Source organism: Melanotaenia boesemani, chromosome 2, assembly GCF_017639745.1.
Source record: "Melanotaenia boesemani isolate fMelBoe1 chromosome 2, fMelBoe1.pri, whole genome shotgun sequence".
Taxonomy (NCBI): Eukaryota; Metazoa; Chordata; class Actinopteri; order Atheriniformes; family Melanotaeniidae; genus Melanotaenia; species Melanotaenia boesemani.
The window spans coordinates 31,760,698-31,775,744 of record NC_055683.1 but is presented as its reverse complement, the minus strand read 5'-3'; the positions used below and the strand labels follow the sequence as shown (position 1 = coordinate 31,775,744).

Below are 15,047 nucleotides of genomic sequence, written 5' to 3'. Positions count from 1 at the left end.
AGTAATATCAGCAAAATGAAATGTTACGAGGTCCATAAAAGCTGCTGCTCCAGCTACTTAATTTGATGGACTATTTTATTTAGGCATGCGCTGCATTTATTGTGTGGCCATTAGAAGGTCAGACTTGCACTAAATCTTAAAACAATCAAGAACATGTAGATTGTAAGACAGCCATCCATCACTCTTAAAAGCATTAAAACTCACTTTTCTAAACATCAACTCGTGTATTTATGATTTACTGCCTGTGATTGCTATATAATATAAATTTTCTAATAAGATCATGAAATAGTTTTCTGCTAACCTTAAAAGAAAGTCAGCTGCTCTGACTCTTGTTAATGGACCTGAAGTTAAAGATTTAGTTTTTTTTGCAAATATTTTACTCTCATCTAGTTTGGCGTCCTCAGATACTGCCCGCTTCACCAAGACACTGTATATGTAGGGACTTTTTTTTATCTTAGTGTAAATATTAATTAAAAGAAAGAAAGAAAAAGATAAACAATCTAAAGTGGATGTGACCACTGTTATTTGCCCCATTGACTCTGTTATTAACCCTAACCCAGCTAGAACCGCCTGGCATGCCCTCCAAACGTGAATATTAGGAAGGCGTGGCCAGTAATGAAAGTATCGGAGTTTCCAGGGATGCTTTATGTGTGAGTCCGACCAGTTCTGACTGAGTGAGTCAGAAACCACAGCGTTGCGCGTCGGACTGGAAGGTGAATAAAGCGCACCGGCTCGGCGCATGCATTTGCGCCCTTTTTATGATCAGTGGCCATTCTGTTGCGTTCGAAATCGGATGGTGGATGCAATCGCTCCCCGAGTCAAGAATTCACGTCTGACGGACTAACCATGGACAGTCTTGGCAGCCGTTGTAAGATCGTGGTGGTCGGAGATACGCAATGTGGGAAAACGGCGCTCCTGCACGTTTTTGCCAAGGACTGCTATCCAGAGGTGGGTATGCGAAAAGTCTAAACTTTGGCTTTTTATTCTGTATGAGAGTGAGATCAGGAGTTAATGACACGTAAAAACAAACAAGCTCAACTTTAGCTCTTACTCAGGTTACATCCACCTGCCACACAGGGAAAGAATAGGAAGTAAATTCACAATATCAGTCCTTTTAGGGCTTCTTTTCAGGAGACAGAGTTGTTTCCTATACCATGTGAGCTTGTTAGTCTATTTGCATTTTGACCACATTACTAAGAAATTTGACAGTAATTATCAGATACATTTCTCTTAAAAATTTTGCTATTGTGATGTTAACTGGATAACTCAAACAAATCTCTTGGTTTCAGAACTACGTGCCCACAGTGTTTGAAAACTACACAGCCAGTTTTGAGATAGACAAGCATCGGATTGAGCTGAATATGTGGGATACATCAGGTAAGACAAGTTCATAATCTGTGTGCGCCTTTTCTGAAAGGCTGCTGACATCAAATCAGTCTCCTCCCAGCCTGTCCATGGTGCCGATTGTTGGCTTTGACTGTGGGAGGACAACCTCCATCTCCCCTCTCCAGCTTTTCCACGAGCAATCACTTTGACAAATGGCTTTGACTCAGTTAGCTTTAGATGTTTATTTTTATATTTTTATATATTGTGGAATCTGCTATTTCTGGGGGACTTTGGTGCCAGCCATGTCTCTATGTGTGTGTCCTGTGTTTGCATTCCTCCCTCTGCAGTACACTGTGTGGCTGACTCTTCCCATGCTCTGGCCCAGGGTCAGGCAGCTCTGGGGAAGAGAAGGGGGTGAGGGCATGGATAATGCAGACAGGATGGGCCTGAAGGGACCAGTAATTGCTCTGATTGTTTAAGTGTTTTCATCAAATTTAGATGGATGCAGGCTAGCTAACATCTATTCAACAGTAGGGTCAAATATTTGATATTTGGACCGTTGCCTTGATTGATTTTTATTCATTTGTTGCGTTTTCCAACACAAAGACCATTAACTTTGTTGCTGAGCTTGACTTTCTTTGCATATTTGATTTAGTGTGTTAATGAATCATTAATTAAAAGGGTGACTTTTGTGGAGTTTACACAGCTGGCCAGTCCACATTCCTTAGCCCCAAAGGAAATTCATTCAGAAGGATTCATTCATCATGGTTTCAATTGATGCGTTGTAGTGACATGTGATGTTGAAAATGTCCATCTGGGCTTTCCCAGCTCTGAATAAAATGAAAAATGTCCAATTTAAGCAAGCCGATTCACTCTGAATAACAACTGTTGGTGACATCAGTGTAGGTGTATCTTTTTAAGTTTGCGTCTGCAGTGTTGCACCATCAGAGTGGGACTTTTTATGACTCAGGGGTACAGACTCTTGTGTTTTGATAAGGATGTAGATTTGGCTGTCAGGGTGTGAATAGCCAAGAGAATCTTCCTCTAACCCGCTCTTGTCAGTGCAGATGGATTTACTGCTCTGAGCTACCCCTCTGCACGTCAAAGCAATCTCAGGCCAGTTCGAATCCTGCCAGCCAGCCATATGACCAATGACAAGGCTTAGCAACTGTATATTGGATCCTCCCAGAGGGATTTTTTTTCTTTTATCATAAACATTCCTAAACTTAAAACTATCTTCCGGGAAAGAGGATGGGAGTATTTCTATGTCACATAGAAAGTCAGGGAAAGAATGTTGTTTTTTTTTTTTTTTTTTGTTGAACCTCATGTCGACCCTGAAGGGAAATCTGTTTGAGCTGTCACTCAGGGGTCAGAGTCCTCTGGGGCCTGGGGCCACAATTTAGAGTTCTTTATCTCTCAGATGTAAGAGGCTAATGATGCAGTGGGGGTGTTGAGCTTCTGTCCATCTTTAAAACCCAAAACCACTTTTGGCAATGGTAGGCTTTAATCTTCAGTCAGGAGCCGCCCAGCTCACAGCAAACATGACGTCACCCAGCCCGCAGGGCAAATGTGTGTTCATTCAGAGATCCTATTATTCACTGATTCACAGATGTTCATATTTTTTCTAGAAAAAAAGTCTAACATTTAGATGAAAAAGGCTTTCATCTGTAGAAAATAACCCGTCTGTGATCAATCCTCATTTAGAAACAGATTATTTTCTTTCCTTTCTTTCTTTTTCAGTTGCTTTATCTTCTTCTCCTTTAGCTGGTGTTGTCTAGATCTGCGTTTTAAGCAGCATCAACACCAGTTGACCCTTTTTAAGGTCATTCAAGGTAACATTTATGAAAATAACATTTAGATTCCCATGTTCGGTGCTACTGTCAGATGTATGAGATGCTTAGCATTTGGTTAAACTTTGGTACAGTTTTATGAATTTGCTCCATGAGTTATTTTGCAAGCTGCCCCAATAGCTCTGACCTTTCAGGGAGAAGAAAGCAAGACTTTCCAAAAATAAAATAACTTATAAGTAACAGTACTAACAGAGCCTTCCTTTTTAATTACATCTAGTCATGATTAAACCATCCACAGTGAATAGTAGCAAAAAGGTAACACATATTTCCTTTTTAATGTGACATTTGCATCATTCAGCCTTCCACCTGCCGCACTCCTCAACCCTGCATACATACATGTGTTTTTATGTTCCCAGCCCTCACATAAAGTCTTGTCTTCTCTTTAATTGCTGGTGAAGTCTGCCTGCTGTGGTCTGGATCTTTTCACAAAACATTATTGATCTCTGTTGGAAGCGAGACTATTGCGGCATCTCGCCTGGCTCATGTTTCTCTGGTATGGCTATGCTGCATTGGTAATAAAATAAAAAATAAAAGTTCCTTGCTTTCATTGATGCAGGACAGAAGCTCTTCCTCAAGGTCTAGTCCTTGCAGGAGTGGGAACAGGGATGAGCTGTTCATCTAATTGAGGCTATTACTTTTAATTTGAATTTTTCTGTTTTTACTGCATCCCCCGAAGAGGTTTAAACATTTATATATATTTTTATTTTGACTAAATTTTGACAGTTCAGAGAATTATAAAGAATCTAAAAAAATCTCTCGTGTTACATCAGTGCGCAGCCACATAGTGATGGACGGTCAAGTCTGGTTCACCACTGCTTGTATCTCTAGTTTAATTGACTCTTTAAAAAACTCAAGCTGTCAAACAGTCAAAATGTCAATGCAGCTCAGTGATAACTTGTCAGAGGGCCATTAGTGATAACTGCCAATGCTTTGGCAGTTGTGGGCCCCTTTGGTAGTCAGCCAGTCTGGGTTTTTACAGTGCCTGAGGTATTGATGCACTCATCCACTTCCCAATATGGTAAGAGTGCCTGGGAAAGATTCCCTGTAGCCTTGGCCTGAGACTAATACCCCGCTAAAAGGCAAGCATGCTGTCTCTTACATGTCCCAGTCATGCCAGGCCGGGTTTCCCCAAAGTTCTTACAGAAGCACACTTGTGTCTCTTTCTGTTTTTGTTCACAGCTGTCCCATGTATGCCTGACCCCATTCCCTCATGAAATTTGTACATTCCGTTTAGTCATGCTGGAGTATTTTTCACAGAAGCCAACTACAAGAACATAGTTTTTCTTGTGTTCTTTTGCGGATGTCTTTTCTGCTAATCACTTGTTTTGTGTTTGACATTTTTAGATTACTTGTAATTTAGTGCTTGTGTGTGTATCATTTGCGTCCTGTGATCTTTTCTTTTCTTTCTATGTCTGTTTCATAATATTGGTTATTTTATTCCATTTTTAACATCCAATTCTTTTGTTTTATTTCCTAACAAAGTGCTGTGATGAGATGCATTACTTGCTGTGCCGGTGAAGATGTTTTTCTGCAATAAACATGGCTAACACTGGGCAGTCACAGCATAATAATGATAAAGGCTTTCTTGAAGCCTTGCTTTGACTCAAAGATAATTGTTTTCATGAAAATGTCAGATAATTGCTTATGTTTCAGCCCATTTTCTACAATAAGATTTCTCCTTTGTTTTGTGTTTTAGTTTCTAGATTTTAGCTCATCATCACAAAGCTTCCTTGTGATTGTTTTTTACTTGTGAGATAATGACTGACATTTAGATTATCTAACACTACTCCCAGTGCCAATGCTCCCAGTGCTCGCACTCACAGTCTGGCATGAGAGTTTCATTCCTCTCATACTGACTTTTCAACATTCCTGCCGACTTTATGCTCTTTAAGCTGCACATTCTCGGGGCAGTGGACCGGTAGGCCATCCAGCTGCCTGTAAAAACATGCTGTGTTCAGTGGGCTTTCTGATACTCAACACTTTCCACTTGATTAATCTTTAATGGACAATAAGTGAACTACAACCACAGAACAGAGCAGACATAAAACGAACAGACACTCCCCTTTGCCCTCAAACCTACAGCTCACTGGAGATGGAAGATGCTCAAAAAGTGCTGAGATCTGATATGATGCGGGTAGTGGGTATATTGTTATCTTAGGAGTTACCAGACAAGGCGTTAAATGAGTCAAAACCAACATTTCTATTAGCTTTACTCCTTAAAAGTTCTTATTTTAGTATGAGCTTTGATGGTTGGATCTGCTGATGTTGAATACATCGTTTTGTTTTGTTTTTTTGTCATCATCCCAAAGGAAGGATGACAACATCCTTTCAATTGCTGTTCAAAAGCATGAATGTAGACATGGAGCCTGAGCCCTGAAAGTTGTTTGCCATTCTTTGCTTTACCTGCCTGTGGCAATAACTGCCTAAACCAGACCTGTTTAGATGATTCATAGTTAGGAGAGAAGGCACTCCCCAGCAATGAAAAACAATGTCTGCATGACAGTTTCAGTCAATGAGTAAACACAGTGAAAAACTGTGACTCAGCATTTTTTCTTTTCTTTCAAAAGATGAAACCTGCTCATCTTTTTATGGAACAAATGGGATAATCTCAAAAGATAGTTTGCTTTATCAAAGATAAAGTCAGAATGAATTAAAATGTCAGAAAAAGAAAGTTTCTCTAATGAAAATCACAAAAATGATGAAAATCATCACTCTCTGTGTACAGATGTTTGTAGAGTTACTGGATAAGCTTTTTACTCTGGAGGCTGCTATATTAACTTCAAGACTTGATAAGGAAGGTTTCTGTTTTAGGGATCTAGAGGTCACAATTCAGCTCTTTCGGGGTGATTGAGTGTTTTCCTAGATTGGTTTCAGCTTCTTCTGTCTGATAACCAGGACTAGCTTAGAGTTGCTGCTTTTCCGCGCTGAGATGAACCAGCTGAGATGGTCAGTTGATAGAGGTTTCTGTCAGAGTGCCTCCCTTTAGAAGTTCTCCAGGCAAGACCAGCTGGTTGGAAGTCCAGAGCCATAGAGGAGTCACTAGACCAGGGGTGCCAAAACCATTACGACTGGCCCTCCAAATAGATATCAAAACTATTTTGAGTATGTCAGACTTTAAAGATTGATTCACACCTTAATGACGCACTCGCCCTGTCGGTGAGCCAGGCGAGCTAACATTGAAAGGCTAATGTCCAAAGATCAGCTTCATTTGTCCTACTAGTTTAAGCAATTTGCCTTGTTTGTTGTTGATGACATTTTGCACTATATTTGATTACAATTTTGTGCCTGCAATTATTGTTTGTTGTCCTTTATTGTTATTTTGCCATTTTAACATTTGAAGAGTGTTATTTGCACTTATGGAACAGAATGCATTTGCATGCATGAAAAATAATTAAAAGAACTATGATTTAGATCTATTTGTGTTTCACTCTTAAAATTGCTGTGCTTGGCCAGCAGCTCATTGGTACATTTTCACTTTGGCCCTTGGAGGCAAAAATTTGGGCACCCCTGCATTAGATAGATGATTTCTCACACCTGTCCTGGGTGTGGGAGCGGATTTCCTGGAGCACCTTGAGAAACTTGCTGGAGTAATTTGAACCCTTAAATGGATTAAACATGAATGGGGAAAAAATTGAGGAAAATTGTTGTGTGAAGACTTATTGTAGTAGTATTTCAGTTTAGCAAAGAACATAGCAATGATTTCAGAAGCATTTTTATGTGTCATGTTGTTAGTCAGCAGCTTCATTTACATGGAAACTTCTTTTTCTATCTGATTGAAATCAGTCTGATCAGAGTTTCCAGCTGAAATATTTACATGGACGCAAGAGAAAGTGATGCAATCACTTGTGTTTTTAATACAGTCGTAACACTTTTGACATGCGCAGTCTGTACTGATACTGAAAAAGAAGAGTGAGATTTTATAAAATTGTATAAATTTATGCCTGAACAACTTGTTTTGAGCATTTTGACCACAGAGACACTTAATAATCATTAACTTTTTCTGTTTCCAACAAAAAAATTGTATCCACCACAGTTTCGCTGCTGTTTCTTTTTTCAAGTCTTTCCTGAAACTCATATCACCTGACCCCTCCCGTGGTTCAAGCATGCACAGGAAGAACACACGCACAAACACACACACACAGAGAAATGATAGAAATGAGTGTATACATGTTTTTTTTTTCCTGTTAATCAGATAGTGGAAAGCTTTAAACCACCCTTCTTGATCACATAGCAATGCCATTCAATTCAAGGTCGATCAGATAGCAGAGGTGTTTACATGATGCTTCTGCACCCCACTGTAATGCTTTTAATGTTTTAATGTTTTATGTTAAGCACTTTGAATTGTCTTGTACAGAAAATGTGCTATACAAATAAACTTGCCTTGTTCCCCAGATATTTTCTTTATTTATGTCAACATTAATGAATTTGAGTGAAATATCTTGATTGGACTGACAAAAGCCTTGAAAACCGGAACAGACGGATTCCATGGTGAACATATGAAGTATCAGGATGTTATTGTTGACATTGCAAGCATGTGAGCATATGGGTAGCTTTCAGCTCAAAACACCTTCACAGACATACAAACAAGGCTGCAGGCTTGATGGCGCATGAAAATGCACGTCAGGTGTAATATTTTTGTACTGTGTTTGTGAAAGAAACCACCATACAAATTTAATGAATGTTTTCATATCCAGCTGATGTGTGAACCAGAGAGCAGCTGGGTAGAATTTGGAATAATGCTGCTGGATTTGTTTCTGCCCCGTTGGACGCTTGCAACAGTTTGAAATACATCTGGGTTTTTGTGCCAGGCCTCCCAACTTTCATACACAGATGCTGGAATGCTTGTAAGAGTATTTTTGGACAGAGGAATTACCGTTCTGTCCTCCTAGACTTCATGAGCCTGAAAAAGTAACAGAAAATCTATATCTTCTGGCTCCTTAATGTTCACCACCTGGCGTCAGGTTTGGGATGAGCCTGCTGTCTCTCTCTCTGGCAGGCTTCACCATAATCCCTGGGACTAAAGTCAGTAGTTAAACCAACAAATAAATCAAACAGCAAAGCGAAATGGTAGTTTCAGAAAAAAGGATGCATGCATTCCTCATGTTATAAATAACTATGATTATTTTTAAATTCCAGTGATGAATCATAATGAATCTTTTACTCTGCCTTTTTCCTCCTTTGCAAATTATTCCCAGCTCTGAAATTTCTTGAAAAAACGATGGTCTCATATCCAGTGCTGCACTTCACTGCACCATGGTGCTGGATGCCTAAGTTCTTTAACAACATTCTGTGAATCACATATTACAGAGGATAAAAAAACAAAAACTGGAATACCATAGTTTTTAGAGGAGATGATGAAACTGCAACAGAAAATACAGCAAGCTATAGGGCCAAGTAAAATTTTTGGTTGTGCATTGTCAATTATATCTATTCATCCTCCCTTCTTTTCTTTCCCTTGTCCATGCTCTCTATGTCTCTGATAACACATTAGTGACGGTGGAGCATTGCACTGAGATTACCGGCAGTCAGGGCAGTGTATGCAGGGGGGGCAGTGGGCAGATGTGTAATTACCACAGAGGATATCTGCTATCCTAAGTGAAACAGAGACACACAGCAACACACATGCTCCCAGACACATATACTCAAACACTCCTGCTTGCGCCTACATTTTACCCACTTTTAAATGCATACAAAAAGTTCAGAGTAGCCCATACGGCCACTCACCCATAAACAATGAAACAAGCACTTCTGGGAGGCCCCAGAGGATGTAACTCCCTGTTCCTTCTGACCTCTTACTTCACTCAGATGAGCCTGTAAATGTGTCCATGGATACGGTTCTGAGTGGAGACACATTCTTTCTCCACATCTTAGTTTCCATTTACTGTCATCTTAATGCATACTACCCGGCAAAAGTGTATAATCTGCTTAAATGCCACCTCCGCTACTAAACGGCACTGCACGCTGCTGATAGGCTGCGTTTAGCTTTTACTTAGTTAATGTCCCATTGTAAAAATCAAAGCGATAAGTTAATAGGAAGTGAAGATTAACTGCACAGGATTAAAAGGAGACTTTCAGTTCTGTGTAAAGAAAAAGGAACATTAAAGGGTTTTGATGGTTTACACATTACAAGCCCTGTCTTCAGCCTTGTTATGCGCTTTTGCCAGAGAAGACTTAATAATAATAAAAGAATAGACAGATAAAATGTACTGTTTAGCAAGCACAAAAAAGAGATAAAGCCCACACATATGAAAATAAAAGGGAATTAGTTGTGGTTCTCAATAGTGACTACAAATGTTTTTTTTTTTTTTAATTGTACCTATTGAATATTGACTTCAAATTTAGTCATTCTCCTTATTCTTTGGTTGCTGCCTTCCTATACTTCCTTACTAAATGCTCCATCTTTATGTTCATGTGCCTTTGAGGAGATTACTGAAGCTCTTGGTGAACTACAAGTAACTCTTTGACATTTTTGCATTGTTGTTATCATTTGTTTCATTAAAGCTACAGATTCACCAAACTTTATTTGATTGTTATCTGATTATTTGGTCAAAAATCTTGATTGTGTATTTTAACCAGGTAAAACTTTCAGATTAGCTAAACAAGGGTAAAAGTAAGTCTCCTAAGGCAAAACCCAGGCTTCAGATGGCTCTATATTTTTTGTGCTGAACTACCAGGAGCTCATCATGGATTTCTTTATGGTTGCTGGCGATTGGCACAGCAGACCTGTAAAGTACAGACAGCACAGCTTTCAAGCGTTTTGTGCAACTTCTGAAAAGGTTTATGGAAACTAGTCAATCATAAAAAAGTTGGCTTTTTGGAAGAAGGGTGCTAGACAGAGTGAAACTAAAGTGACATGTTTGTAACAGTGGGGGGGATAACACTGAGGGGAGATAACAAATTGAATCAGGCAAAGTTGTCTGTACAATTCCACCATAAACCAATACAAAACTACAAATGCGCATAATAATTCCTCTAAAATCAGAGCCCTTTGACTCTGTATATTGGTTCCCCACAGTTAAGTCATCGCAAAAGGAACAATAAAATCAAACAATAGATAAAAAAGAAAATGTCCATGTGTGATACGTATGACTGCATATATGTGTTGGCATGTGCATGATTGAGTGAGTTTGTGTATGGGAATTCTTACAGCTCTGAGCTTGTGACCCTTCCTATTGTTTCCCAGCTGGCTTGAGGCATAATGGGGGCTGTTGAAGGGCGTTCGGGTGGGAGCAGGGGCACAGTCAGGCTGGAAAGTGCATCTGCTGCCCTGAGCAATAAGCACAGAAATTGGGGGAGTAAAGGGCTGAGAATCAAGTATGGAAGGCATGGGTGGGCTATCATGAGTATGTTGTGAGAGCAGAAAGTGCTCACTAGATTAAAAACTAGAAAAGAGGGGACAAAAGGGAGTAGACAGAAAGAGAAGTATACATCTGTGCTTTTCCCACTCCCATCCACCACCCCACCCTCAGAGGCTTTGTGATGTGAGTAAGGTTTGTTGGTGACACCCTTGGGACCTGACCTACTCTGGTCCTTAGGGAGGCAGACACACAAATGTCGCTGGCGACACTAGTGCAGCCTTTTATTACACCCTGAGCTTTCGGTTATATATGCCAATTTTAAAAAAGTCCTATTGGGAATTTAATGTAGTCCTGTTGTCAGTTTTATTAAAAGGTGGAGGAAGTGCACTTTAATTGTTCAAACTGTCTTGTTTGACCTTAAGAGAAATGATCAATGCCACAGAGCAGTGGAAGCTGTTGACACATCTTATGCCCTTGAAGATACTTCACCAGTGTGACCAAATAAACTGCAGCTTTCTTAATTTCTATATTTTAAGCTTTTTGTGGCCGTTTTCATTCATATTTTCAGATGAAGAACTTTGACAGATCTGTGCTCATCACATTCTTATGTTTGATCTGCAACACTCTGTAAAAGACGAACTACTATTACTTGGAGCAGAAATGTGAATGCATGAGCATGTAACCTCCAGCAATGTTCATGCACTTCAGCAAGAGACACAGACTAATCCACCTTGATGCTCAACCACAAATTTGTTCCTATTCACTTGCAGCAGCTGCATCAGTATCAGCAGCAGCAGATGCCTCAGTCATCCAGGCACACAGGAAACCCACCCAGGGATCTGTGGCTCTATATGTTTTCTCGCGGTCCACTCCCTCCGCTCGGTGCAACAGTAACCAATGCTGCGCCAGCTCTGATCATCTCACTTCAAACAGCCACACTGACTGGTTCTGCCGCTCCCAAAGCTAGCACACAGTCCCTCAGGCCCCCCACCTCCTCAAGAGCAAAACTCTCTCAGCATCCATCTGCAGCCCATCCGAGCATAAGGAGATACAGGGAGTGAGGCTGTATTTCACCTCCATCCTTTCGCCCCCCACCTGCACCTCGCTCACACACTAGACAGATCCCATCATTTATGGATGACTTTATTTATAAACAGCATCCAAAAGCTCCTTTTCTCGCTGCTGCTGCGGCTTTTGTGGGAGTGAAATTGCACTTGAAGCAATGCCATGTCTCCCTGGTGACCTCCCTTGGAGATTGCAAAATGGGCTTGGGTATAGATAGTACCATGATAGGGATGTGTTTGGATGGTTATACACTGGAGGAAGTGGAGCTGATGGAGCTTGGGGTGTCCTATTCCACTCGCAAGTTTTTCTTTCATATGCCTGTGCAGCCTCTGACTGAAATTCTTATTCCTTCTTTTATATCAGAATGACAGCTGAGGACAGAGAAGTGTCGGTCACAGTGTTATTACAAGATTTAATGAAAATCTTCAAGTTGGAATACAAGTTTCAAAAGGGGAGTATGAACTTGAATGATGTGTAGGAGTAGAAATAAAGGATGTGATTGCCATTTTCAGAAAAATATAGAGTTGAATTTGAATCCCTTGTGTGTATGTGTGGTGGTCTTTGAGTAAAATTGGGAGCTTTTCAGACTGGAATTCATTGATGCATCTTAATCACTGGTTGTCAAAAGAATTAGAAGGTCTGTGGAGGTCATTTTAATGTTGGCAGCTAACTTGTGAGCTCTCAAAACTGTGGAAATAGTGCTGTAAAATCAATAATAATAATAAAAAAACTCATGTTGCTAGTTTATTTCCTATTTAAGTTCTTTGCAAGATGAAGATGCTTTTCTATTTTCTATTGGATCTATTGGTAGGAATGCAATATAATGTTTATATTAGTATTTTTTCATTATTGTGGAATAGCATAAAAATAAGAACTATTTTAATGTTGTTAAAGCTCCACTGCTGAACCAGATTTTCTCACTTTGGCAAGCCCTAATTAATTGTAATTCTTGCATCCTGTTACTTCTCTGAGTTTTATCCAGACAGAAAAAAAGGTGTAAAAAAAGTTGTGAAGTGTAGTTTCTCAGCTTTGAGACTCTGCCCTCCAGGAATGTGCATGTTGAATGGGAGCACGCCATCAAAACGGGTCAGAAGCTTTAAGTTTTAAAGTCAGAAAGTTAGTGTTGCTTTGATACACTTCAGAGCAAACAATTTATACCTACAACTTGCATGGATCTTTATTGCTCATCAGGCCAAAACAAAGAGACCCTCCCCCTCCAAAATAAATCTTTAATATTTCTCACTGTTGTGTGCCACTGTAGTTTACTTACAAGCTCACTTGGGGGATACTCATGTCATACATCTGCTTGATATTACTTAACTTCAAAGCTCAAATTGAGAGTTAATCACACAAATTGTATGCAAAAATAGTAAATACTTCTTTGGTGCCACCACTTACTTGATGCAAAATGCAGCCCAACGAGCAGAGAAAAACTTTACCATTTGAGAATCAGAAACAGAGATGCTTTAATGTTCCTAAACTGGGAAACTGAGCTGTTGCAACACCATTATAGGAATGAATAGAAGGGAAGAATGAGAATGAAGTTCCTATGAATAGGAAATGAGCCTAGAATAATATGTAATGCAAAAAAAACAAGAAACAAGAAACAAACAAAAAAACTACTATCCAATATACAATTTACAAATATTGAGGTAAAACTGTAAAATATGGGATTAAAAAATTGAAGATGTGTAATAATGAGTTGTAGTGGTGTATGAAAGAAACAGAATTAAACAGTTAAGAGTCCAGAGTCTCTGACAAAGAAACCTGTTGCACAGTGTTATTGTCTATGGCAGTAATGATGATCTTCAGTAACATCCATTGTGACACCAGAGCTGCATAAGTCTCATGGAGAAAAGAACTCTGTCTGGACTGTCTGTCCAGTGTGCTCTGGAAAGGACGGTCAGGGTAGTCCATCATAGTTTTAAGTTTGTTCTTGTTGCTGGCTCCAATGCTGCTCCCCAGCTGTGAGACGCTGGCAACAACAAACAACAGAATTATCCAGCATCTTATTGCAAATGTTGAAGGATCTCAGATTCTTCAGGAAATAAAGTTTGCTCATCCCCTTCTTTTGCACAGCCAAGATGTTGGCATTCTGGTCCATTCTACTGTGAATGTCCACACCCAGGTATTTGTAGTTCTCCACCATGTCATCATTCTTCTCCAAGATGCAAGGGGGCATTTATTGTTTCCAGAAAGTATAAATGTGTAAAATTTCAACTTTATTCACATTGGCCTCCTAAATTTATTGAGGAGGTGCCTCATTAGCCAACAGCAAAGCCTCCACCCACTGGAACGTTTTCCAGGTTACTGAAGTTGGAACTCACTGTGAGATCATTTGTTTTCTCACAGTTCTAGTTTCAAAGTGTTTTTTTCCTTTAATTTTCACTCACTGGTTATGTTTAGGTAACAGAACTGGGCAAGGCAATTCATCAAACTGCTCTGTTGGTGTTAGGAAATAATAATAGCTTGGAGGCAAACACTGTGACTATCTTTAAAAAGCATTATTTTGTGATGAGGTTTGTGTGACACCTGGCTTTTTTGCCTCGGACGTGTCTGAGGTTTCTAGGAATCCAAATGACTACTTGGCTGATGAATAATATGATGGCAGACAGTTATGCAGGGCAGCAGAAGGTTTGCCACACAGAATTGTCAGGAAAATCATTGTTGGAAAGTGCTTGAAAAAGGGCAGTCATAAAAAAAGAGAGAAAAAAAACTACAGCCACCTGTAAACTTCATGCATTCCTGGTAAATCCATCTAATTTTAAATCAAGTAAGTTTCTTTATTTTCTGTTTTTACCATTGAAGAAATTCTGAACAGTTTTTGTCTAACTGATGGTAGCATCATCTACTCTGCCACTTGATTATCATCACACCTAAAACCTGCTCGTTGCTGCAGAGACTAACTGGTGTGAATATTTTTGTTATATGAACATTTATCTGGAGGTCGCTTCAGTCATATACAGTAAAAAGTTAACGCAGGATAACTTGTCTTATCATATGTTGATATCATACAAAGCTTTTTGAACAGACTGTGCCCGCTGCAGAGATCAAAGCAAGATATTCAGCAAGGTCAGTAAATCACCAGTTTGATTGTGTGACCACGTTAATATTTGATTCAATTTCATTTGTGGTCACTTTTTTTTATCTGTGTGTCCCTTTGAAGCAGGAGCTGCTAATCAATCTTATCAACCTTGGGTTTTCCTACAAGCCTCCTTTCTTTTTAAAAACATTTCCTCTGTTGATCCCTTCTCTTAGTATATACACTGAGATATTAAAATCACCTGGGGTTCAAAAGCACACATTATATTCAAGTACATCTGGCCTTATTTTCAACTTTGTGTCTAAACTGCTTCTGTTGATTTGACTGCTGGTTGTGGTGAACTTCAGATAAAAAATAAACAGGTTGTGTATGTGCTCTCTGTACATCAAAAGCAGTCATTCACAGCTTTTTGTTTTTCTCACCTAAACAAATGCCAGCTAGTGTTTGTATTGTGACATCCAAACA

The 15,047-nt window shown here is 39.5% G+C and overlaps 1 protein-coding gene across 1 annotated transcript in view; it reads left to right on the top strand.

Moving 5' to 3' along the window:
- Positions 1-634: 634 nt before the first annotated feature.
- The window catches only part of rnd2 (Rho family GTPase 2), a 31,239-nt gene continuing 16,826 nt past the window's right edge, over positions 635-15,047 (top strand). The window contains exons 1-2 of the mRNA XM_041976002.1: positions 635-948; positions 1,290-1,377. Of these exons, the coding sequence (XP_041831936.1) occupies positions 847-948; positions 1,290-1,377 (190 nt within the window). The 5' untranslated portion in view covers positions 635-846. The remainder of the gene's footprint in view (positions 949-1,289; positions 1,378-15,047) is intronic.